Raw genomic sequence first — 27,367 nt, forward strand, 5'->3', positions numbered from 1 at the left:
GCTGGCCTCACATTTGAGATCCTCCTGCCTCAGCCTACCAACTACCTGGGATTATGGTGGCATGTTTTCCTGTGTTTTAAGAAATATAACTGTGAGCTGGGCATGGTGGCTCACATGAGTAATCCCAGCTGCTTGGGAGGCTGAGGCAGGAGGATCGAGAGTTCAAAACAGTCTCAGCAATGGACTCAGTGAGACCGTCTCTAAATAAAATACAAAATAGGGCTGGAGATATGGCTCAGTGGCTGAGTGCCCCTAAGTTCAATCCTCGGTATCCCACCCCCCAAAAAAAGATAATAAAAATAACTGTGTCTCTGGGGAAAGAATATAGAAATAATTAGAAGATTAGAAAATCCATTCTTATAGAAAGTAATTTCATTTATTTCTATCAGATATCCAAGACACTAACAATACAGGAACATAGTTTGAGTATTCCTAAATTCCCGAGTTGTAAATCCTTAAGATTTTATTCCTGATCTACTCTTTTACTCTGAAAGGTGTATGGTATGACAGTTTTTGTTTAAAAATGAAATATTAGACTCCCCATTATATGTGGACTTTGGGTTTTGATTTCTGTCCCACTCAATGTGAAGTCTGATTTTCTAGAATCAAACATGGTTTTCCTTTAGGTCAAATATGGTTTACATGGCTGGGGTTGAGCAGCAGTGTAGCTCAGTGGTTGAGTACTTACCTAGCATACACCATACCCTCAATGTGATCTCCAACATTGCATCTATACTCCATTTCTTTCTGGATTCTTGTTTTTCTTTTTCTTTTTTTTTTTTTTTGTTTCCGGGGATCAAACACAGGTATGCTTAACCACAAGGCACATCCCCAACCCTTAAAAAAGACAGGGCCTCAAACTTGTGATCCTCCTGCCTCAGCCTCCTGAGTTGCTGGGATTACAGACATGGGCCACTATACCTGGCTTTATCTTCACTTTTGACTGTTAACTTTGTGTTTGCTACCAGGGATCAAACCCAGGGTTTCCCACATGCTAGGTAAGCACTCCACCACTAAGCTACATCCCCAGTTTTGTGGTTTTTGTTTTTTTTGGGGGGGAGACAGGGTCTGGCCTCAGCCTCCTGAGTTGCTAGATTATATGCATCACCATGCCTGGCTTGACTGATAAATTTTTTACTAATTTGTCTGTTCTTGGAATCAAGAACTTTTTCTGTTCATATTTTACCTTTAAGTTTTTGCAGGTGGGTTCATCAAAATAATGTAGTTCCATTGTGAAAAGAAACCAGAAGTCTCACTACCTCAATTCCCCTACTGAACTTCAAGTTTTCCCAAAGCCTCCTTTAGCATTTCTAGTGCCATTGCTTGGCTTGTTCTGGGTAACTCCTCATTCTTGTATTCATAAGGCTTCCTTAACCCCAACTTTTCACTTAAACAATCCCCAATGTGTCCTCCATCTATTGATGTATATGGCTGACTCTATGGCTCTGCAAGGGCCAGCCTTTGTACATCTTAACGCTAAAGAATGTGGCATCAGGTGGTCTAGCTACTTGGGATACTGAGATTCACTCATTTGAACCCAGGAGTTGAAGACCAGCCTGGGCAACATACCAAAAGCCCATCTCAGAAAGAAAAGAGTGTTTGAATAATACCAGTACTGCCTACCATTGTATGACCTTAACCTTCTATGCCTCAGTTTTCCCATTTGCAAAATAGAACAATAGTTGAAGCCTGCCTCATCTGAGTTATGAAGATGAATTAAGAGTACATATGAGTTAGTACATGCTTAGCTCTGTACTTATTCATACAAAGTGCTCCTCAATCCCAGCCAGCTTTATTATTAAAGTCTCAATTGATAGCACTTCTTCCACACTCAATTACTGAAAACTTTTATGAATCAACAAGATCATTTCCAAGTAGCTCCAGCTGTGACTTGGTGATGTAAGTTTGGGGGTGACTTCTCTACCCCCAGAAGTCCCATCTAATCTGATTTCCTTGAGATCCCTGTGAAATGGGCAGCTTAAGGAATCATCTGTCTTCTTTTTATGAAGTTCTGCAGTTGGAAACCAACAGTCCAGAGGAAAGATCACTTGAACCAGGACTGCATGATTTCTCACTATCATTATGGAACTTGAGGCAAACAATGTATAGAATCCTTTCCAAAATCCCCCACTGTGGGTGTTGCTCCCTAGACTGTTCAGGCTCACATAATGCCTTCTTCAGTAGTCCAAAATCAGCCTGTCCTCTAAGGCATATTTCAAATTCCATCTGTTAGTTCAGCTTTGAATCACTGTGACCAAAAGACCTGACAAAAACAACTTAGAGGAAGAAAAGTTTATTTTAGTCCAGTCTATGGTCAGTTCACTCCATAGCCCTAGGCCATAGGTGAGGCAAAGCATCATGATAGAGAGGGTGTGGCAAAAGAAAGCTGATCAGTTCTTGACAGCTAGGAAGCAAAGAGAACTTGCAAGCAAGGAGACAGAGATAATATAACCCCCAAGGGCATGTACCCAGTGACCTTCTTCCTCCAGCCACATCCTAGTTGCCTACAGTTACCATCCATTAAAATTATTAATCCAGCCCGGTATGGTGGCACATGCCTGTAATCCCAGCGGCTTGGGGGCTGAGACAGGAGGATTGCCAGTTCAAAGCCAGCCTCAGCAATGGCGAGGCACTACGCAACTCAGCGAGACCCTATCTTTACATAAAATACAAAATAGGATTGGGATTGTGGCTCAGTGGTTAAGTGCCTCTGAGTTCATCCCTAGTACCAAAATATATATATATACACACATATACATATATATATATATATATATATATATATATATATATATATACACATACACACATACACACACATTCATATATATTAATCCAGCAAATGGTTTAACCCACTGATTAGTTATCTCTCATAATTGAATGATTTCACCTCTGAACATCCCTGCACACAAGCTTTCAGGGAATAACTCATATCCAAACCACACATCATCTTTTCTACAAGATGCAGTTCACCTTCAAATTTTTGCTCCCTGTGTCTGACTCACAGTGATAAACTAATTGCTAGCACACTATGCATCTCCTGATGGGAAATTCATTCAGTATAAACAAATTCACTTCTATTTTTTTAATGAAAAAAAAACACTTTTTACTTTTTTTTACGTATTTTTGCAGTGCTGAAGATCAAGGTTATGTGCCACCACACAGAGCTGGATTAATAATTTTAATGGATGGTAACTGTAGGCAAGTAGGATGTGGCTGGACGAAGTAGGTCACTGGATACATGCCCTTGGGGGTTATATTATCCCTGGCTCCTTGCTAGGAGTGCTAGGCAAGTGCTCTACCACTGAACTACATCCCCAGCCCTTTTAAATTTTTAAAATTAACATACTGTGGAATACCACCAAGCACAGTGGTACACACAGCAATTTAGGGAGACCCTGTCTCCAAAAAAAAAAAAAAAAATCGACATGCCACCATAAAATGTGCTTGTTGGGGAAGGGAAATCTCAAAAGAGTTTTTAAGCAACTGTCTTTTTAAATTGTTTCCCATTTGATAAATACACTGAAGCTTTAAGATCCATAATTTTAATTTAAACCAAGTAGCCTTTTCACTTGATATAAACTCACATAACCAGAACATTATTTCTTAAATAGGCATTGCTGACATTGTGTGCCACATTTAGACTCTAATTAACAGGACATTTTGTTCCTCAGATCCACAACTCATTTTCACAACAGGAAGGATATTAAAAAATATAACTACCTGTGCAACATATCAAAGGATACTCAACCTGAAATACATATTTAAGTTCTAAGTTCTTTAAAACTAAGCTATTGTATACTAACACTCAAAACAATAAAAATTTTTCTTAAAAGTTTATCATTATCTTGGTTACTTCTGTTTCATCTTATCACCAGCACACAATAAAGTAATATAAAGTTACATCACTAATGGCACTTAATGAGCTATCCTTTGTCAATAATAGAACGAGTGAGTGGGTTAGAGTTGCTAGAAGACTGATGGGAGCTGGGCACTGTGGCATACTTCCATGAACTCAGCAATTTGAGGGCTGAGGTAGGATTAAGTTCTAGGCCAGCCTTAGCAACTTAATGAGTGAGATCCTATGGACATAGCTCAGTGGTAGAGGCCCCTGGGCTCAATCCCAGGCACTAGAGAGGAAAAGAAAAAAAGAGGCCCAATGGGGAAAATCTGAAGATTTTGTCTCATACCTCCGCAGAATTGTGGATGACCACAGAAGACTTGGGGGAGGGGCTCAGAAGCAAAGGGCTGTTTTGCATGTAGCTTTGATTTTGACAGCAATGATTCACAGAAAAGCCAGCCCCAGAAGAGAAAGAATGAAGAAGCAGCAAATAGCCAAGATGAACAGGAGTTTCTAAGTCCTGGAGACAGTGTTTTTCTTTTCTTTCTTTTTCTTTAGGAATAGAGAGTGAAACCAGGGGCACTTTATCTCTGAGCTATATCCCTACCCCTTTTTTATTTTGAGACAGGGTCTCACTAAATTGCTTGGGGCCTTGAAAAATTGCTGAGGCTGTCCTCAAACTTGCAAACTTCCTGCCTCAGCCTCCCTAGTCACTGGTATTTTCAGGTATGTGCCACCACGTTCAGCAAGGAAGGGAAAAATACCTTAATTTAGGAAGTTATTCCTCCACTAAAGCAGAAGTTCACTATATAATTGGGACCTCTTTTTAAATAATGTAGGCAAAGCAGCCTATCATAGTGCCCACAAGGAAGGTGTTTTGAAGCCAAGTTCAAGGCTACCAAGGAGCAATTTTAGCAACAAACACCAAATAAAGGGGCCCTGGAGTAAGATTATCAGATTACTACCTAATCCCAGAAAGAAAAGCTATCTGGATCAAGAGGAAAAAACATTTTTTTTAATATTTATTTATTTTTTAGGTGTAGATGGACACAACACAATGCTTTTATTTTTATGTGGTGCTGAGGATCGAACTCTGGGTCCCGCCCGTGCTAGGCGTGTGCTCTACCGCTGAGCCACAATCCCAGCCCCAAGAGAAAAATTAATCAAAACAGAATCTACTTTTAAGATGCACATATGTATTACCTGACATATGGCACTAAGTAGCAATTGAAGGGGCCAGTGTAAAACACATGGGATGTGAAGTAGCAATTGTCATTCCCTTGGTTGCTGTAGTTTTCCTTAATCTTACCTTTCATCTAATTGGCCTTATTAAGTGGTCACTCTTCAAAGGGAATCTTTCAATTTCTTTTGAATAAACACTAGTCAGAGATGCCCCTCCCTGCTCTAGCCAAACTTTACCCCTGAGTACACCTGCATATGTGATACCATAATGTAAAAACAGTGGAAAAGAAGAGAATCTAACTCAACAGCAGCCTAAGTTTCAACCTAGGAGAGTCAAGAGCAGCACTGAGTGAGCTGCATCTCCTTTTGCCCAGCACCCCCATCATGTGAGGACGAAATGGTAGAGATGGTGTTTCACTGTGTGAAAGGCCAATTACACCTAACCTGCCTTAAGTTCTGAATACTTCACTGCCAGTTCAGAAAAGCACCGTTGCTTCAAGGTAACCAATATTCACTCACTGTGATCTGATGACTGGATTCCAGGGCAGATGTAGGTCCTTTCTTCACTAGTTCCTGGTCTCTCTCAGTGGCACTCAACAAGACTACCTATTTTTACCTTAAAAACACTGGATACAAAGACTCCTTCAGCAGCAAACATACCTATATACACACAGCCCTCTATGCTAGGAAAGTATTACCCTTTGAAATGGGGCTATATTTACAAATTTTATTTTTTATCCCAAAAATACATATAAACAAAAACCTGCTCTTCAAATGCAGGGAGGCCTTTGCCTATCATGTGGTATTACATTTATATCACAAAACATTGTCTTATGAAAATTGGTACACAGCTCTTTAACACAATTTGTGTGTGTGTGTATATATATATATACACACACACATACATACATACATACACACACACACACACAAACTATATGTAAGTAGTTAAAGACTTTTTTCCTACTTACACATAGTCCTCTGGTAGAAAATTTGGAAACTGGACAGTCCCCTTGATTTCCAGACTTGGATGGTAAATACAACCTTTGAACAATTTTTTTAAGGATGAAATGTGTAGAAACATGTAAGCTACACAATCTCCTTTAGACATATATACATGTTGTTAGAATAAGGATCCTGCCACATTAGCAACAGTGTTATTACTCAAAGGGAAAAAAAAGGGAAACAACATTTGAACAAAAAGGCAAACTTTAGAACAGACAAGATGATCAAAATTGTTATATACATGTTCTATAAAGAAATCAGGAATTTTCTCTTAAGAAACAGATCCACAATGCATTTCAGCCTCTCATGATATTAAATCAGCACCCGTTAGTAGTAGCCATGATCTTCCTGTATAGTCATGTACTTAAGCAGGTGCCATAAAGCATCTGTTTAAGTTAAACAGTCACTAATGAGGTCACACGGTAAACCCCCTCCTCTCCCACCCCCCAAAAAAGCTAAGTGCAAAATCAACTTCTATGACTCAAGAGCTCAACCAGGTCAAAGCTTTGGTGGAGGCTGTTTTGGTGACAACCAAAGCTTATTAAGATTCTGTTTAGGGGTTTGCCCCCAAACAAAAACTCCTGGTCCACAAAGCTTAACAACTAAATAAATAATAAAGTAACTATACAAAGAGAACAAGCCATGACTCCCCTTCAAATAAGGGTTAGTTTCCTAAGCAGCAGTTCTGAAAGCACCAACTACAGCCACAATGCTTCTACTAAAACGATGTGTTGTAATCGGTAAGACTCTTCTGAAAAAAAATGGCACAGACACGTGGCTGATGTGCCACAGAAAAAAGTTCAACAAAACCTAAGTCAGTGTTCTTACACTGTAAAATAAGCTGGTCAGCAACACAGGAAAGACTTAAGGCAATAAAAGGCATTACAGAGAGCACCACTGTGCTCTTTGAGGCAATCCTAAAGTCTTCCAAGAAGGAAAAATGTCTCAATGGTTTGGTTAAGTTTGCTAGCTGTCAGACACTATTTCCTCCTCCTCCTCGTCATCCTCATCTTCCTTTCTGTCTAGTTCAGAGGTATCTGATGACTCATGAAGCAAGACATACTCTCTGCTGCTGAATCCAAATTTAAGCACATCCTTTTCTTTCAGTTCATAATATCTCTGTGGCTCAATGCGCTTGTTGTTCAAGAAGGTTCCATTGCCTGAGCCAAGGTCAATGATGTAGGGCTTCACCCTTCGGCCAATTGTGCCATCAGCACGGGTATACTCCACAAGCCTAGCAAGAGAGAAAGGAGACAGCCTATGAGGAAAATCCTGCCTCAGATCATCTAGCCTTCTCTAGAGCTAATGATGTCAATAACCTGGCTGAAACATGATTCAAGTTAAAACTTTAGGAAACTAAGGGGGAAAGCATTGCCTTGGATAGGGAAATTGGGAGCAGCTTAAATATACTTAGTAGAAAGGTAAGAATGTACATTTGGGTTCATTCTTGGGGGGTAGATCAAAAGTTTGAAATGCAGAATTCAAGTCTTTTGCCATGAAAAAGAAAATTTTTTTTCCCTGTTGTTTCTAATCAATAAAATGCTTCTTACACCTATATTTTGATGTTTTAGCTTCATTCCAAATAGAGAAAACTATGGCCTTGGACTTCAAAGTCAAGGGAGCCAAACTTGAGCCAGAGTTCTATTATGGCAATTATTTATTAGGAAGTCACCTGGCTTTGCTGAGCTTTAGTTTTCTCATCTGTCAGATGGAGATATTAATACTGATCCTATCTTCCTCACAGGATTGTTCTGAGAATCAAATGGTCACAGATACACTATGCAAGCTATTAAGATGCAGATTTAGGTAACATATATGCCAGGCATTTTTTGGTATATTTCCATTTAAACCTCATAACAGCCCTGTAGGGAAGATGGAAACAGGCCCTGAGAGAAGCTTGCCCAAGGTCAAATACTTGTAACTGGCAATGACAGAATTTTAAATCTGGGTTTCTGATATCAGGATCAAGCTCTTCTACACATATAAGCAATTAGTAAATGTGCATTTAGATTTACAGTATTCTTTAAAATTAACATTAGGGCTGGGGACGCAGCTCAGTGGTAGAGCACTTGCCTAGCATGCATGGGGCCCTAGGTCTATTCCCAGCATGGCAGGATGCAAGGGGGGAAAGGTAATTAATATTAGACATGAGGGGTACTGGATTCTTCTGCAAATACATGATGCAAATCTTAGTAATCCTAACTAAGGAAGCTATTCGGTTTCTGCTGGCATTTCAGGTTCTTCCTCTGAAGGCATACCTACCGATACTGAAAGACTGCATGTTGCTTTGAACACGAGGGATGATCAATTGGAATGTCTGCAATGCGGCGGTGTCGACCCAAAAGGTAGGCACTTTGTCGATGGATATACATGACTGGAAGTACCTCATCATTTTTAAATGGGTAGAGACGCCATCGTTTTTTGGGGATACGAGCTTCTGGGGGCTCACTGTATTTAATGACTACACCCCGGAAGGTGTTGGTGTCCTCAAGAAGTGCACCAGAAAGTTCAAAGCTTGGTTTTTCTTTAGCAGGCACCTCTTTGTCTTTATTATTGCCACCAGATCGAGGAATCACCTCCTGAGCCTCATTAGCACTGCCACTGATTTCATTCTTCTGGCGATGCTCCCGGCGCCTAGCATTATAAAACTCCCGCTCTTCCTCCTGAGCCTGCAGGTTTTGGCTGTCCCGATCCCGTCCAGAGGCCTGCCCGCTCCCAGGCCTCTCATCAGAACTTCTCCTTTGCCGGGAATGGCCCCGGTGTCTGTCTCGGTCACTGTTCCTAGCTCTCCTGTGTTCCTGTTCTGATGGTTCACGGTGCTGCCGATCCTCCCGTCCTCTCCGGGGATGATCCTCCCGCTCCTAAAATTCAAAAGGACTCAATAAATCAAAGGCAGTCCACAATTTATTTTTTAAAAAGCTGCATTCAAAAAGTCATTTGTCTTCTGGATTTTGGCAGTCACTGTGGTGGTTATGTTCCCTCACGAGGCCATGCTGCTGCTCAACTACAACCCTAACAGCACAAATTCATGGCTACAGTCCTAAAATCAAGAGATTAATTCATATACAGAGAAGAAAAAGTAATACCCTTTCAGAATATGCTTAACTACAGGCAAACCTGCAGGGAAGCATATACAGAAAATGGAACAAAGAATTAAATAACATATCCAGGATTCAAAAAAGAAAACACTACCTTTCTCTTCTGCCAAAAATGAAACCATAATAGTTAATTTTTCAAAAATCCTACTTCAGCAGTAATAAAAATTACTCAATATTGAAGAATAAGCTTAAGAAACATGAAAGATAAAAGAAATCTATAAAAATGTATTAAAGACCTGAAAAAAATGGATAAACATACCATAATTTCATGAAAAACAGCCTGCCAGAAAATGTTCACCACAGGTCCCATATATTAATATACAATTAAAAATAAACAATAAGTTCAATAGAAAAATGGGCATAAAAAAAGCAATTTTCAGATGAAATGTCTAATAAATACTTGAAGAGATGTTTACCCTCACTAATAACCAAACAACAAAAGTTCTAAAAGTAATATGAATTTTCTTAGATCAGCAAAATTAAAAAGCTCATTTAAAAAGATCATAAAAAGATAATAGCTAGTGACAAAAAAAGAAAATGGGATATCCTCAGTCACTGCGATTGCAAACCCAGTTAGGGCAATACTGCAGTATTCAATATTGATTTCACCAACCAGTAATCCAACTCACAGCAATCTATTTTATAGAAATACCAGGCAAAAATGCACAAAGATAAATATGTAAGGATGCTTACTGCAATCTTATTTGTAGTAATAAAAACTGAAGACAACAATAAAATGGTTAAATAAATTGACTATATATTCATACAAAGGGTTACTTCAGAGTTATTAAAAAAAAGGAGATAGCTTGGGAGGTTGAAATAGAAAGATCCCAAGTTCAAAGCCAGCCTCAGTAACTTAGCAAGACCCATGTACAAAAAAAAAGGACTGGGGATGTGGCTCAGTGGTTAAGAGCCCCTGGGTCCAATCCCCAATACCCTCCCCACCCCCAAAAGAGTATACCTAAAATAAAAGAGAAGGGGATAAGTTTCACAATATATAGAAAAATCTCCACTCAGCAGGAAAGATACTTAGAGGGGTATTCCCACTACAATTCAACTAAATATCAGATAAAACATTGTTAAACTCACAGAAAGCAAGGGAAAATCTTTGGGAGGGGGAATCAACTAAACATAAGCTCAAAAATTAAAAAGCACTAGACACACAAAGAAACAAGCCTATGTTTATGAGGAACAACAGAAACAACTCCTATAGATTTAGATCCCCAAGGACTTCAGACATTGTACTAGTAAGATATAGAATATAAAGCATATTTATGTATAAAAATGTTTGCAGTTGGGCATGGTGGCACATGCCTGTAATCCCAGAACTCAGGAAGCTGAGGCAAGAGTTTTACAAGTTTGAGACCAGCCTAAGCAACTCAGCTAGACCCTGTCTCAATATAAAATAAAAACAGTTAGGGATGTAGCTCAGTGGTAGAGCACTTGCCTAGCATGCGTGGGGCCCTGAGTTTGGTGTTTTTTCCCCAACATGGGAAAGAAGGAAAAAAGGGAGATAGGGAGGGATTACAAATGATTAAAGTTAACAATTTTTAAACAGCCAGAAAGTCCTAGGTTCAATCCCAGCACAGGGATGGAGGTTGAGGAGAACCAGAAAATAACAACTATTGGTGAAAACACAGAAAGACTGGAACCCTTATGTACTACTGAGAGGAATGTAAAATGGTATAGCCAAACAAAATGGTGGTCTGCAAAAAATTTAAAAACCATTATATGATTCAGTAATTTCATTTCTGGGTATGTAGAAAAGAAATGATCTGGGCAGGGTGGTGCATGCCTGTATTCCCAGCAACTCAGGAGGCTGAGGCAGGATGATCTCAAATTCAAAGCCAGCCTCAGCAACTTAGGGAGGCCCTAAGCAACTTAACAAGACCCTGTCTTGTTAACCAAAAATAAAAAAGTGTCTCAAAACCAAAAATAAAAAAGTGCTGAGGATATGGCTCAGTGGTTAAGCGCCCCTGGGTTCAATCGCCGGTATTTAAAAAATGAAAACAGGATCTCAAACAGTTATTGGTAGGCAGGCGTGGTGGGTACGTCTGTAATCCCAACAGCTTGGGAGGCTGAGGCAGGAGGATCACGAGTTCATAGCCAGCCTCAGCAAAAGCAAGGTGCTAAGCAACTCAGTGAGACTCTGTCTCTAAATAAAATAAAAACAGGGTTAGGGATGTGGCTCAGTGGTCGAGTGCCTCTGAGTTCAAAAGGATTGAACTAGGGGGTACAAAAAAAAAAGTTATTTGTACATGTGGTTCAATCCTTTTGAACTCAGCAACATAATTCACAATAGCCTAAAGGTAAAAGTAACGCACACCATCCATAGATGGACAAACAAAATGTGGTATATACATACAATGTAAGATTATTTAACCCTAAAAAGGAAATTCTTTTTTTTTTTTTTTAATATTTATTTTTTTAGTTATCGGCAGACACAACATCTTTGTTTGTATGTGGTGCTGAGGATCGAATCCAGGCCACACGCATGCCAGGCGAGCGCGCTACCGCTTGAGCCACATCCCCAGCCCCTAAAAAGGAAATTCTGACACATGCTACAAGATGGACAAATCATGAGGATATTATTCTAAGTAAAATAAGCCAGACCCAGAACGACAAATAATACATCAGTCTCCTTATGAGAGTTGCCTGTAGTAGTCATATTTATAAAGACAGTAGAATGGTGGTTACCAGGGGCTGGGGAGAGAGAGGAATTATTGTTTAGTTGGTACAGAGTTTTACAAGATGAAAAAGAGTTCTAGAGATGGATGACGCTGATGGCTACACAACAATGGGAATGTATTTAATACTAGTAATTGGATACTTTTAAAAAGTTAAGAGTGAATTTTATATCTTTCCCAAAATTAGAATACTTAAACTGGGCAGAATGGTACACATCTGTAATCCCAGTGACTCAAGTGGCTGATGCAGGAGGATTGCAAATTTGAGGCCAGTGTGGGCAAATTAGCAAGACCTCTTCTCAAACCAAAATAAAATGGGGTGGGGGTTGTAGCTCAGTGGTACAGCACTGCTGCGTTCAAACCCCAATAGTGAAAAATAAACAAGCAAATAAAACATTAGGTGGGATAATGGATTTGTGGTTATCATTTTTTTTTTTTTTAAATCCTCATCTTTTAGGGACATGTGCTTAAAATATTTACAGATGGAATGGTACATCCAGAACTTGCTTTAAAACAATCAATCCAGGGCAAAGAAGGAAGTGGATAGCAATAGACATGGTATGCTGACTACTTATAATTATTTAAGCTAAGTGACAGATACATGAAGGTTCATTAAATATGCTTTATATTTTTCTCAATAAAAAGTTAAACAAAAATACCCAGATAAGGGCTGGGGATGTAACTCAGTGGCAGAGCATTTGCCTACACATGTTCAAAATCTTGTACCTCCAAAGGAAAAAAAAAAAAAAAAAGGAAAAAGAAGCAAGCAGAGCTTTTAAAATCCTGAAGTGGGTAAACAAAAAGAAATTTGCCTCTAGGATGGCGATACTGTTTATAATCCCAATGACCTGGGAAGCTGAGGTGGAAGGATCACAAGTTCAAGGCCAGCCTCCGCAACTAAGTAAGACCCTGACTCAAAATAATAAATAAATAGGACTGTGAATATAGCTCAGTGGTAAAGCACCCAGGGTTTAATTCCCAGTACCAAAAGGGAAAAAAAAAATTGCTGTTTAGGTACATGGTAACCACGCTGCAAAACATCAAAGCAAAAAGACCCTTTTTTGGGGGTCAGGGAGTTTTTTGGAAGCAAAAGAATAAAAAGAAGTCTCCCTATCATCAGAGAACAAGGAGGGTAGGGAAGGCATGGTCATAATCATTCTGATGTCCTGGTTTCCCCAGATGTTAAACATGTCCAGAGTAAAGAGGGACAGAACCCTGAACAATGTGAGCAAAGCTATGACCTCAGGAGAGGGTGAGGAGGAACTTCTGAGTACTGCAGCAAAAGGTCTCTCCCCACCCCAAGTCCTTCTCTCTAGCACAAAGAGGGATCAAATGTACCCTGAATGCTCAGAGTAAGTTTCTCTGGATTACCTAGCCTCTAAAAATAAGTATTCAGAGGTATACCCAAACACCGATCCCCATCATACCTACAAACATTATTCAAGGTGGTACCTGCCTTGAGTTCACCAGAACTAATCTTTTATGTTCTTTATGTCTGATTTCATTTAATTTATGATGATGATGATGATGATGATGATGATGATGTTGTTGTTGTTGTTGTTGTACTGGGGATTGATCCCAGGAACACTTTACCAATGAGCTGCATCCCAAGCCCTGTTTATTTTTTGAGACAGGGTCTCACTAAATTGCTTAGGCTAACCTCAAACTTGCCATCTTTCTACCTCAGCCTCCCAAGTCACTGGGATTACAGGAATACACCACAATACCCCATTATCCCTGATTTTCACAAGTATCAGTCACTAGCTGGGTGTGGTGGTGCATGCCTGTAATCCCAGTGGCTCAGAAGGCTAATGCAAGAGAATCTCAAGTTCAAAGCCAGCCTTAGCAAGGCCTAAGCAATTTAGCAAGACCTTGACTTAACAAATAAAAAGGGCTAGGATGCAGGCTAGGGTTGTAGCTCAGAGGTAGAGCGCTTGCCTTGCATGTGTGAGGCACTGGGTTGGATCCTCAGCACCACATAAAAATAAACAAACAAAATAAAGAGAGCATCAACCCCATCTCCTTGCATTCTTCTTCTTTTTTCTTTTTCTTTTTAATAATTCTTATTATACAAACCCACCTCCTTGCATTCTATATTCCCACAAGGCTCTATACTTCCAATACTCTGTTCAAATCCCACCCTTTTTTAACTCCTGAAACCACTGCACTGCACTATGCTCCCTAGAACATAAAGCTCAGCAAAACCTACATTCTCAATGTTTTCTCTGTTCCCTTCACCTTTTGCTCAAAGAGAACCCTCCCTCAGTTCTAAGGACAGTGCTCCCCTACAGCTCTCAAATGGCAGTAGTTCCCCCCACCCAACCCCTCCTCCTTCCTACACCATCTCTGGGCCTGGATATAAGTCAGGTATCTTCCTTGCCAATGCAATACACAACCCAAACCCTCCTCTCTACCCCCAAACCCCAGTTCTTTCTTTCTTTCTTTTGGTACTGGGGATTGAACTCAGGGACACTCAACCACCGAGCCACATCCCCAGCCCTATTTTGTATTTCATTTAGAAACAGGGTCTCACTGAGTTGCCAAATGCCTCACCGTTGCTGAGGCTGGTTTTTGAACTTGCTCCTCCTGACTCAGCCTCCGGAGCAGCTTGGATTACAGGCATGTGCTACCACGCCTGTCCCAAACCCCCAGTTCTGAATCTCACAGACGATTATCACCCACTACTCTAACCCTCTCCAACATTAGCCTCAGTGACTTGGGTAACACATAGGCAGTGAGTTCCTCTCTTCCAAGGATGCCATTTGTCTCTCCTTCACCTCAGTCACCTATTCTCTTGTCAATAGACCTTTTTCATTTCTAGCAACTTGAACCCCACTATAATCTTAATTTCAAGGAACCTTCTTTCTGGCCACCATTATTCTTTCCAGCTCACATTTTATCCCAACTCCAATGGCTCTTATCCCAGCAAGCCAATCCTTTGATTCTATCACCTATGCACAAGTCTCCCACCTCTAAACTCCCTTCTAGCCTACCATTAAGCTCCACAGCCAAGCAGTATGGCCACTCCCTTGCATGCACACTGAAATCTCTTGTCCCCATGCCGTTCTGTTGTACTCTCTTGGCAAAACCACAACCATCACCAATAAATAAATATGGCTGAAAATCTAATAAAAAAATCAAATCAAATCAAATCAAAATCACTCTGATCCCAATATAAGAGTGACTTAGAGAGGCTGCCTTTGCTAAAAGCAGAGACTCTAAGGCTTGCAGATGCCCAATGTGTAACTAAAAGCAGGATAAAGCCTGGCATCTTTACCTTCATTATCTGTCTCCTCTATTAATTTAAACTTTACTCTGAGTTTCCTGCTGCTCTGCACATAGGCATATGAAACACTTATGGAGTGTTCAATCCAAAACTAACAATACAAGGTTTATCATCCCTATACCTTACCTATCTTGTCCTCCTTCAAGACAGATGCAAGATCTATAGGGACAATATAGCATGCTGTTTCAGACCCCTGTAGTAGCATCTACAAGTCCTTATTCATTCCTCTACACCTTCTAAGAACAGTGGAGCCTTGCAGACACATTGTCCCATGATAAGACTGCCCCCCAACCAAGCAGGAGCAATCATATAATGGAAACCAAAATGCCCCCTTTCAGGATCACAAATCTGACAGGCAAACATACAAAGCCAGAAAATGAAGATTGCCCCATCAGGTGATAAAGACTTCTCCAGAGCCACTTCCTAGAACCAGAACAGAAAGAATGATCAACTAGACCAGAGTTAAGCAAGACTGCTTACTTATGCATACATCTTGCTCCCTGCCCCCAACTCAAGCCTCTTTTAAGGATGTTCAGCAACTACCCTATCTTTTTCTGATCCATTAATTTCCCTTAATTACTATTTCATTCCTTCTCTCTCCTCAGTCTCCAACAACTCTTCCCCATCCCTTCCTTAGAGTCAGATCTTCCCTCATCCATCTATCCAACAGTACCTACACACATATATTCTATCTTCCCTCCCCCCATTCCTGGTCAAAAATGAACTATCTGTTTTGCTATCTAAAACTAATTCCTATACCTGGGAGCCCATGAGGTCTGGAAATACATGATTAAGTTAAACTGTATTTCATAATAATTAACAAACTTTATTTAACTCCATGAGTTAAATAAAGATAAAACTGTGAAAGAAGTGCGTGTGGTTAAAAAGTGGGTGTTGTGGGTCCCTGATCCAATATCCTTTTTAAGGATAGACAACATGGGCTGGAGATATACCTCAGTTGGTAGAGTTCTTGCCTCGCAGGCACAAGGCCCTGGGTTCAATCCCCAGCAACTCACACACACAAAAAGAAAAAAAAAAAAAAAAAAAAAAAACAGACAACAGGTAAGTCTGTGCAGAAGAAAGGTTGTGTGAGGACACATCAAGAAGGCACCCATCTGTAAACCAAGGAGAAAAGTCTCAGAAGAAAGTAAATCTGCTGACCTCAATCTAGGACTTCTGGCTTGCAGAACAATGAGAAAATAAATCTATTATTTAAGCCACCTAGTCTACGATATTTTTATGGCAGCTTTGGCAAATTAATAATCACTCCAGAAAAACCATTTGGCAATTCTTAAGAAATTAAAAATGCAACTACCATTTAATTCAGCAATTCATTTGTAGGCATTTAATCCAGAGAAATGAAATGTTCCCAGAAAAACCTATACACAAATGATCAGACAGCAGCTATATGTTTAACAGCCCCAAACTGAAAAGCACCTGTTTTTTTTTTAAACAGGCAAATGGCTAAATCCATACCACTGAACACTATTCAGCAGTAAAAAGGAATGAAGAAACTACTGATGGATGCAACAACCTGAATGAAATTCAAAGAACTTTGTTGAATGAAAAAAATCTAATCTCAAAGGTCACATACCATATGATTCTATCTATGTAACACTCTCTTTTTAAAAAAATATTTTTTAGTTGTAGATGGACACAATATCTATCTTTATTTATTTTTGAATTTTTAATATTTATTTTTTAGTTTTTGGCGGACACAACAACATCTTTGTTTGTATGTGGTGTTGAGGATCGAACCCGGGCTGCACACATGCCAGGCGAGCGCGCTACCGCTTGAGCCACATCCCCAGCCCCATATTTATTTATTTTTATATGGTGCTAAGGATTGAACCTAGTGACTGACACACACACACACACACACACACACACACACAGTGCTCTACCCCAGTTCCTATGTAACACTCCTGAAATAATGAAAGTATAGAAATGGAAAACAGATTAGCAGCCTCCAGAAGAGATTAGAAGCCTCCTGGAGTTAAATAAAGATAAAACTGTGAAAGAAATGGGTGTGGTTACAAAAGGACAATACCAGGGTGATAGAAATATGCTGTATCTTGACTGTATCAACAAAATTCCAATTGTGATACTGCACTATAGCTCTGAAAGATTTTACTATTAGCAAAAACAAGGTAGAGTACACCTTTCTATTAATTGTGACAAATATAACCAAAACATGTAAATGAACAATTACTCAAAACAAAAAGCTAATTTAAAAAAACAAGCAGAAAAAAAAAATAAAGCAAACACACCCAGCTTTTAGAAGCCCACTGCAGAACACACACATATACACTTTAGCTAGATGGCAAGTGAAGTGACTCTAGATTTGGACAAATTATCAAAACACCCAATCCACTTACCTGCTTCACTTTGACTGTTGAGTGATGAGGACTTCGGCTTCTCTTATTCCGAGGAGACTTGCTTCTTCTCCCTGAAGACTTGTTTTTCTTTTTGGCTGGGGACCTTTTCAGAGCATGGTACACACAGGATTTTATCTCAATTTCCCTTCCCCCACATAAGTTAGCTTTAAATATCAGGCTTACCAACTAAACACAAACACCACATTTGTGAAGATCTCTGCTGAGCTCCAATGGAGTCAGAGGCTTCATTTTCCCAGCCCTGATATCTCCCTTGAGTTCCAGACACTCATATATAACTAACTGCCAACTGAACTTTCTCATGTGGGTAACATAACTCTTGATTCTCAACCCTCAAAAACCTTTCTTCTCAGAGTCTGTGTCATCTCTCTAATTGGTACCACCATCCAGAAGCTGCTCTTGGCCTCTTTGTTTTTTTCCTCACCACCAACACCCTGCCTTCCCCAATAATCACAAGTCCTGTGCTCTGCCTCCTCCTTAACACTCTATCTGCTTCAATCACTAGACTCCAAATACATTTTTCCCCCTAGCTTCTAAGACAATGACAATTCTACTTTAGGTTCTTTGCCCATGTTGTTTCCCCTGCCAAGATTCTGGATCAATCCTATCAATCTTTTGGGGCAGGTAATTGGAAAGACACCACCTGCACTCCATTCTTGTGCAGATGGGGAGACATTCAACTCGGACGACCAGTGCTACCCGCTGGGCCGTACTGTACTAAGTGCTGGGGACACAAGAATGAAGGGGCGGGACCCTACCCGTAATAAGCTTTAGACTCTCAACATCCAGCTACAATGCAAGTGACCGGTGCTGGAGTAAACATTCTTTAACACGGGCACCTCGGGGTCACTCCCAATGTCTCAGCATTAAGCCCAGGCTGCTGCGCTCGGCATTCGAGGCCTATTTTTGACGTTAGCTCTGCCTTCCTTTCTCCATCAGCTCGACCCAAGGTCCACTCGGGCTGCTTCCCACGTACCGGCTAACTCCTCGGGCTCGGTTCCCACGGTGGCCGGGGCGGCCGGCCTCGCAGGGCGGTGGGGACGGGCTGCCGCCGGAGAAGTCCGAACGGCGGTGGATTGGAGGCGCGGCTTCCGGGCTGAGGCGCTCCTGCTTCACCACCACCGTCGCTGCCGCCACCACGTCCCCATCCCGGTGCCTTCGCCGGCTTCCTCGCTCCCTCTCGCTCTTCACCTCCTTCATTCTGCGAGTTTGGTTGAGCAAAAGGAAAGAGGTCCGTTGAGCTCTTCTCCCTGAAGGAAATGACGAATTTGGCCACCGAACTTCCGCTTCCGGGTGCGCACTCTCCCAGAAGCCCTCGCGGCGGAGAAGCTGAGCACGTGACGATTCCTTCTTGGGCGGGACCGCAATTGGCCCATCTCGGGAGGCGGGAATTTTAAGTTTCAAAAGCAAACTTGTGACTACTTCATAGGTAGACCTTGGCGCTCCACCTCCAAGTTACACCCCCAGCCCTTTATATTTCATAACGAAAACTGAACTGTCAGCATATAATTGTTGGCACAGTTTTAAAGGCTTAGTAAATTTTGGCCACTGTTATTATTTCTGTTTCTACGTTTGAAATTCATTATAATAGTATGCATAAATCAATAAAGCTATTTCTACTCTTGGGGGGGGGGAAGGAAACTTCTGGGTTTTTTCACTTTCCAAGGCTTTTTGTTGCTCCGTTATTTGTAATTGTAAATGGAGATAACCCAAATGCATGGCAATAGTGAATCATTTAGTCGATTATTGGATGGAATGTGGTTATTAGTATACTATTTGCAAACTATGGCAAATAAAAAAAAATTAATTTTGTGACAGGGGTTCAAAACTAGGATCTCGCGCATACTGGGGAAGCTCTACCACTGAGCTACGCCCCTAACCCTAAAACCTGACTTTTAGACGAAAAAGCAGGATACAAAATTGTGCTTAAACTGCGATTACTTTGGCATTTGGAAATATGAAGGAATGAAGAGATGGAAATGCAATCATATGTGGTAGCACATGGGCAAATCACTAGCATATTTTCCCTCTATTTCCTCAACTTTATGTGAAACTGTCATTTCTCCATTTATTTATTTACTTTTTTCCGTATTGGGGACTGAACTCAGGGCCTCGTGTATGCAAGGCAAACATTCTACCCCTGAGTTACACCCCCAGCTCTTTTTAAAAAAAATACTTTTTAGTTGTTGTTGGACTTTTATTCTATTTATTTGTATGTGGTGCTGAGAATCTAACCCAGTGCCTCACGCATGCTAGGCAAGGGCGCTTATCACTGAGCCCAACCCAAGCCCCCTCAGCACTTTTTATTCTTTATTTTGAGACATGGTCTAAATTGCTTAGGGCCTCACTAATTTGGTGGGGCTGGCCTCGAACGCACGACTCCATTTAATTTTAAAAAATACTTTCTTAAACCTGGAAATGCTCGATGTCTTCTTCGGAAATCGTCCCCAACCCTTTACTCAGGGGTCAGGAGATGACTCCCATTTTGCAGTAGTCAAAACTGAGGTTCAGCAAAAGTGATCCCTCCAACCCATTCAAATAGCAAACTAGACGCAGTGTAGGAACTTGAACCTTGTTTTCCCTGCTCCCGAAAGTACAGGACGAACCAATGAACAGGAGGCCTGGGAAGCCAAGAACAGGAGGTTTGAAGCTGGCTGTTTGGAATGACATCCGCGCGCTGATGGCCCCGCCCCACTCGGAAGCCCCGCCCCGGCCAGGGGGTTTCCGTGGTGACCGTAAACAAGGCCCGGACTAGAGGGCCAGCTGCTGAGCCGCAGTCCCAGCCGCCGGCATGATTCCCCCTGCTGACTCTCTGCTCAAGTATGATACCCCGGTGCTGGTGAGCCGGAACACTGAGAAACGGAGCCCCAAAGTAAGGACGGGTTTCAGGGGATGGGGGACCTGAAAGCTTCAACGGGGAAAGACAGATCTCAGAGCCGAAGGTCGGGAACCCCAAGGGACAAGAATTGTAGAGACTGGCAGCAAAGGGAATTGGGTCAGGGAAGAGGGGTGGAATTGCGGTGCAAGAAGCCCGATGGGGCTGAGGATGTAGCTCAGTGGTAGAGCAATTGGCTAGCATACATGAGACCCTGGGTTCAATCCCCAGTACCACTAGAGAAGGCCCAAATGTTGGGTGTGACCCTAGGAGCAGAGATTTAGAATGAGAAAGAAGTCACAAGGAAATGGATGAAGCTGGCTGTTATTCATGGTAGCTGGGTTCAAGAGTAGATCAGGCAGTGATTTCCCATCACTATAGCAGTGACAGACCACTTGAGCCAGAAACATCAGTTCAATCATTGGGCTGGGACCAGAGACTCTTCATGGCTGGCTTCAGCTCAGACATTTCTGCTAAGCAGACAGATGAGAAAAGTAGGCTGGGATGGAGAGACTGGCAGAAGACCTGGAGCAATCCAGAGGACCAGGCTGTGTGGAGCTGAATCCCTGAAATATCTCCTGTTCCTTCCTCTTAGGCTCGGCCTCTGAAAGTCAGCCCCCAGCAGCCTGGACCCTCAGGTCCAGTCCCACAGCCGCCCAAAGCCAAGCTCCCCTCAACTTCCTGTATCCCAGATCCTACAAAGCAGGCAGAAGAAATCTTGAATGCCATCCTGCCCCCAAGGTAAAAAAAAAAAAAAAAAAAATGAGCAATGACTGGGAGAAGGCCCAGGCTTTTATATCCCAGAATATTTAGAAATGCAGGGAGAGGCACTTTGCCTTAGTTCCTGGCTGGGATCTCCTTCCTGCCTCTTAGAGCTCCTAGAACTTGCACATGGCTGGATTCTGGGAGGGTGGTGGGAAACCTTAAATCTACCCTGAGTGTTCTCAGCCAGTTTGATGGCTTTAGATGCCATCTGTATACTGATGGATCCCAAATGTGTATTTTCGGCCCTGTCCTCTCTCTTAAATTCCAGACCATATAGTCTACTTCTTCCTCAGTGCCTTCACCAAGTTGTCCCATAGGCATCTCAAGTTCAACATGTCCAAATGAAACCACAGTTTTTTCCTCTTCCCACTGCCCCATCTCAGTCTTCTTTCTGCTAGAGACACAGGTTGCCTTTCAATGCTTTTGGTCTCTCACGCCACCTGTCCTATCCTTCAAGAAATTCTTTTGACTCACCTTCAATTTATCTCTCTGGGCCAACCACTTTTCACCAAGTTTTTCTGCCATCTGTCTCTGGTCTCTGTCACCCATACTACTTGCGATGGCCTGTTTAAAAACCCTATTTCCACTCTTTGCTTCTACAGTGTTCTCCACATAAATCGGATCAGGCCAAGTCTTCCACCTGTAATGACCTCCTACCTCACTCAGAGTAAAGTCCGAAGTCCTTACAGTAGCTTCGAAGATGTAGAATGGCCTGGCCCATGATATCCCTCATCTTCTCTCCTGTTCACTGCCCCAGGGGTCTCCACTTGCCTTTCTGAAGCACTTCAATCACTCTCCACCCCAGGGCCTTAACAATTGCTGTTCTCACTTCCAAGGATACTCTTCCTTTACTATTCCCTTCATTTCTTCTCTCAGAAGAAATATCATTTCTTCCAGGTGAAGCCTTCCTGGTTTTTGTTTGTTTGTTTGTTTGTTTTTTATGGTGCTGGGGATTGAACCCAGGGCCTTGTGCATGGGAGGCAAGCACTCTACCACTGAGCTATATCTCCAGCCCCTCAACTGTTCTTATGTAATGTATTGTTCTTATGTAACATATTGACAGCAGTTTTTAAGGCTTTGATGAAAAGAGGAAACAGGCAAACAGAGATCCATCTCCTCTGAGAAGGAGGTCAATGGAGGGAAGTGATGTGTCAGCTGATCCCCTCCCACCAGTGGCACCGAAGTTCTCTCCGCCACATCTCCTATGTGGTGATTCCAGACCCTGGTTGTTACTCCACCATGAAGTTCCCCATGGGGAGCCCATGCAGGCACACCCCGTCAAGATCCTCCCCAGCCCCTGCACACACACTTGCCTCTTTCTGGCTTGCACAAGGTTTACGGAATCTTGTGTCTCTTACTCCTTAAGTCAGTGGAGAGTTCCACTGGGCCTTCCACACAGATCAGGCAACACAATGTAAATCATGTTAGGAGAGTAAAATCTGCAGCAGTGGTGATGATTTCATGAAGACCACCTGGGGAGTAGACGTTGCCCTGTTCCCCAGATCCTTTTCTGTGGGGCAGCAAAGCAAGTATGGTTTTGGAACCCACACCACAGGAGTGGAGTGAGGGATTCTGGTGGGATGGTGGCAGAGTTGCCCCTCACTCCTGCTCAGGCCGAGAACACAAAGAGATCTCTCTGCTGATGTCCTGAGAACTCTCTCAAGCGTGTGGATTCTGCTCAGCGTGGCTGTGTCTGTGCCGCAGGGAGTGGGTGGAGGACACGCAGCTATGGATCCAGCAGGTGTCCAGCACCCCCAGCACCAGGATGGACGTGGTGCACCTCCAGGAGCAGCTGGACCTGAAGCTGCAGCAGCGGCAAGCCAGGGAGACGGGCATCTGCCCTGTCCGCAGGGAGCTCTACTCACAGTGTTTTGGTGAGTGGGCAAGGTGGGGGTGGGTACCACACAACCCCCACCTCCTTCCTTCCCTTCAGCACAGATCTGGCTCTGAGCACCTCTGAGCTGAAGCCCATCCCATGTTGAAATCACCTCTTTTCACCCTTCTTGACCCACCCAATAACTGCCAAGTGTCCCAACAGGCCCCCACCTGCCAGTCCCTGTACTCTGATGATCTGGTTTCCTCATCTCTCACACATTTGGAGTCAAATAAGAGCTTCCATTTTAAATCTTGGCCTTTTCAAAGATAGTCACAATAAGCACATGTTTTTGTTGTTGTTGTTTTGTTTTTGTTTATAATGCTGGGGGTCAAACCCAGATCCTCATGCCTGCTATGCAAGTGCTGTTCCACTGAGCAATTTTTTTAATCAGAAAAATTAATGTTTGGTATTTATATCCATCAGCATTCAGTACTCAGTCCAGAAAAATGTTGCAAAAATAATTTGTTGTCCGTCAGTAGACACAAGGGATTTAAAATCTGCCACCCTGAGGTGTCCAGTGGCTGGATTCTAATCTGCACACTGCCTGTAAACACTTGAGCAACTCCTCTCAGTCTTATTATGATTGTGGTTGACCCTCCAGCTTTTTAAAGAAGATTTTATATGTTTATAAAGGAGATTATGTGGGCTGGGGTTGTGGCTCAGTGGCAGACCACTTGCCTAGCATGTGTGAGGCACTGGGCTTGATTCTCCACACCACATAAAGAGCTAAAAATAAGGGCTGGGGTTGTGGCTCAGCGGTAGAGTGCTCGTCTAGCACGTGTGAGGCCCTGGGTTCGATCCTCAGCACCACATAAAAATAAATAAAAATAAAGGTATTGTGTTCAACTACTTCTAAAAAATAAATATGAAAAAAAATAAAAGTTATTTTTTTAAAAAAAGGTGATTATGTGTGCTCTAAGACCCTGCTGTTCTCAGCCACAGATCAGTCCAGCCAAAGGGGCTGCTTTAAAATTGCCACCATCTTCTCACTGAAAAAGTCAGATTTCTGCATTAGTTCCCAGTTTCTAGCTGAGGGGGACCCACTACCACAAACAAACCTGGGGTTCCTAGGCTCCTTGTGCGTTGGCCAACCCCTTCTTGCTGGCTGGGTGCTTTTCCTTGTGCTAAATGGAATGGGGTGGCTGCATGGCAGACTCTTGGGCCAGTGAAGGTGCCCTATATTAGGGCCTTCCCTGAGACCTCAGCTCCAAATGAGGACACACCTTAGGGCCCTTCCAAGAGGAAGGGTGGCTTGCCATGGGCAAGGTGCATGTCCCCTTGCCCTTGCCTTCTCTGATCTTGCGCTGTGCATATTGGAAGATGAGCTGATCCGGGAGGTGACCATCAACTGTGCAGAGAGGGGGCTGCTGCTACTGCGAGTCCGGGACGAGATTCGCATGACCATTGCTGCCTACCAGACCTTGTACGAGAGCAGCGTGGCGTTTGGCATGAGGAAGGCGCTGCAGGCTGAGCAGGGGAAGTCAGACATGGAGAAAAAAGTGAGTCGGGTTTACCATACCCCCTGTCCCTCAGGCTCTTCTGTTGATACCAGGCCACTCTGTTGTCATTGCCGCGCTGCATTCTGGCTACTAGGGTGCCCTCCTCACATTCATGACTCTGGACCTGTCATTCAGGGAGGACCCTTGCTTGGGTGTAACAGCCAGCCACATACATGGTCTTGGCTTGCTGGTCTCCCTGAGGATGCTCCATGCCAGTCACTGACCTCCCACTTGGTGGCAGTATATACCCTGGCAATGTCAGGTTGGACAGCTGTGGTGTCTCAAGTCCCCACCACCCAGGCTCTCACACCACCCATCCATAGGCAACATCCCAGGATGACTGAGTATTGTGCCCTCAGATCGCAGAACTGGAAACGGAAAAGAGAGACTTGGAGAGGCAAGTGAACGAGCAAAAGGCAAAATGTGAGGCCACTGAGAAGCGGGAGACCGAGCGGCGACAGGTGGAGGAAAAGAAGCACAATGAGGAGATTCAGTTCCTGAAGCGGACAAATCAGCAGCTGAAGGTGATGGAGGCCCAGGCCACGGTGCTCCCACAGTACTGGTCCCCAGCCTCATGGGCTGGACAGTCCCCGTGGCCTTTACATGTTGGTCCACACGCATTTCCATGGGGTAAAGGAAGCTGACATTGGGGTGGGGCAGGCCCATGACAAGGGTCCTCCATCCCTCTGGCTCTGGACGGGCTCCATTCTCAACTCTGACCCCATGACATGTCAGCCTGATTCTCTAGGAGAAGACTTTTTGCCCTGGGGAAAAGTTGCCTAACCCCAGAGAGGAGGATATATGGCGGAAAGTAGAGGTGCCCTCCCCTCAAAGCTGGAGTTCTCCTTCATGGGCTGGCTGTCCTCCTGGCATCTACTGGGGTTCCATGTCTGGGGCAGAAGCAGAGAAGGCCAAGTTAGTGGGTGGACAGAGAAGGAAAGCCCCCTGGGAGGAAGAGCCACTTCAAGTTGAGGACCTCTCCAGGCACGATGGCGCACACCTGTAATCCCCAGCCTGGGAGGCTGAGGCAGGAGGATCACAAGTTCAAAGCCAGCCTCAGCAACAGCAAGGTGCTAAACAACTCAGTGAGACCCTGTCTCTAAATAAAATACAAAATAGGGCTGGGAATGTGGCTCAGGGGTCGAGTGCCCCTCAGTTCAGTCCATGGCACCAAAAAAAAAAAAAAAAAAGCTGAGGACCTCCCCAGGCATTCGGTCTCAAGCACCCCCCTGTAGATGGTCTTCCTTACTTAGGGTCCAAGTACTGGTGGCATGCTCCCATCTATATAAGGTGCTGGGAACCATGCTGGTGGGAAAGGTTGGTCCAACAGAAGGCTAGTCACAGGCCTCTGCAACCCTATGCTCCCTGACTGAGCCAAAGATTTTCAGAGGTTTGACCCCAGACTAGCATCATCCTCATCGGGGGCAGCTTGTGGAAATAAATGTTTGGGCACTCCCTGCATCTGCTGAACCAGAAAACTTCAACAAGGCCTCCCAAAGTCCTGGTGTTTGCTGAGGCCCTAGGCACTCTCTTAGATGCATAGCTATTGACATTGAGCCACTTCTCCCAGGGTTGCTGGCCGCCTCCTCCATAGTTGCAAGGAGAGCTTACATTCTTGAGATCAGCAGGTGTGTTGGCTCCACAAACCAAAAAGGCCAGCTATTTGTGATAAAGAAGCCTTTGTATTAACCACCATCAGAAAAGATTCTTGTTACCAAAGAGTTAAAGAAAAGCAAGAATTCTTTTATTATTATTATTATTATTATTATTATTATTATTTTGTACCAGGGATTGAACCCAGAGGCACTTAACCACTGAGCCACATCCCCAGCCTGTTTTTGTATTTTAGAGACAGGTTCTCCTCCCTGAGTTGCCTAGGGCCTCACTAAGTTGCTGAGGCTGGCTTTGAACTCCTAATCCTCCTGCCTTAGCTTCCTGAGCCACTGGGATTACAGGTGTGTGCCACCGCACCCTTGGTAAAGCTAGACAATTTCACAGCAATGTGATCACTTACCTAGCTACCCCTGAAAGCTGCTTCCCTATCTGCCATCTTCCTTTATCCGCCATATTCCTTTGTTGTAAGTTCTATCTTTTTAACATTCAAGAGCAACCTTGTAATCCCCAGGGTGAAGGATTCTTTAGAAGTGAGTTTCTTTTATTGGCTCAAAGCTGCACTGCAAATAAAGCAGTGTTTGCAGTCCCCAGGACAGACCTACTTAAAGATCTGTTCACATACCATGATAGTAAATTATTGTACCGGCTGCCAGAGAAGCCGGGTAAATAACTCCCAAGTGTCTTAAGCTTTACCTACAAGATGGACAGCTCCCTACTCACTGGTAGCAATTTTCTCTAATTGGGTGTCAAGTTGTCTTAGTGGCTGATAATTTGCTGCTTCCCAAACCTCTGGTCCCAGCAGAGATCCCAGGATCCTAAACCAAAGAGCAGACACATTCAGGCCTGAAATCTGAGCAATGAAAAACCACTATTTCAACAACTTTTATTCAATTTCCTTTTCAATGCTTTATATTATACACTGAGCTATTACTGTATGGAAACCAGGACAGTTCTGGTTTCTCCTGGTGTAACAAGACTACGCCAAGCCAGAAACCAGCTAATCCCGAAAATATGGAGTGAGAATGAAGGGGGGAGAAAAGAACACTTGGAGTGGCAGCATTTGGATTATTCTTCCCAGAGACTTTATCACCTCTCAGCTATTTGTGTTAGGCTGCAAGCTTCAAGCATTAATGGTTTGTTTTGTTTTTCAGGCCCAACTGGAAGGCATTATTGCACCAAAGAAGTGATAATTTCCATATGGGTCTCAGCGAACACTACCACCCCATCACAAGCCCTTTGTAAT

The 27,367-nt window shown here is 43.0% G+C and overlaps 2 protein-coding genes across 2 annotated transcripts; one reads left to right on the forward strand and one right to left on the reverse strand.

Moving 5' to 3' along the window:
* Positions 1 to 3,529: 3,529 nt before the first annotated feature.
* Positions 3,530 to 18,738, reverse strand: Snip1 (Smad nuclear interacting protein 1). Its single transcript, XM_027937630.2, has 4 exons — positions 18,472 to 18,738; positions 17,478 to 17,580; positions 8,291 to 8,889; positions 3,530 to 7,262 (listed from the first exon to the last, which is right to left on the reverse strand). Exons 1-4 carry the CDS (start codon positions 18,693 to 18,695, stop codon positions 6,995 to 6,997), a joined length of 1,194 nt encoding a protein of 397 aa, XP_027793431.1. The 5' UTR covers positions 18,696 to 18,738; the 3' UTR covers positions 3,530 to 6,994.
* A 1,548-nt stretch (positions 18,739 to 20,286) lies between these two features.
* Positions 20,287 to 27,311, forward strand: Dnali1 (dynein axonemal light intermediate chain 1). The gene is made up of 6 exons (XM_027937721.2): positions 20,287 to 20,367; positions 20,966 to 21,111; positions 22,840 to 23,009; positions 24,332 to 24,510; positions 24,870 to 25,034; positions 27,276 to 27,311. Exons 1-6 carry the CDS (start codon positions 20,287 to 20,289, stop codon positions 27,309 to 27,311), a joined length of 777 nt encoding a protein of 258 aa, XP_027793522.1.
* Positions 27,312 to 27,367: the final 56 nt, after the last annotated feature.

The sequence above is a fragment of the Marmota flaviventris genome, chromosome 10 (genome assembly GCF_047511675.1).
Source record: "Marmota flaviventris isolate mMarFla1 chromosome 10, mMarFla1.hap1, whole genome shotgun sequence".
NCBI classification, from domain to species: Eukaryota; Metazoa; Chordata; class Mammalia; order Rodentia; family Sciuridae; genus Marmota; species Marmota flaviventris.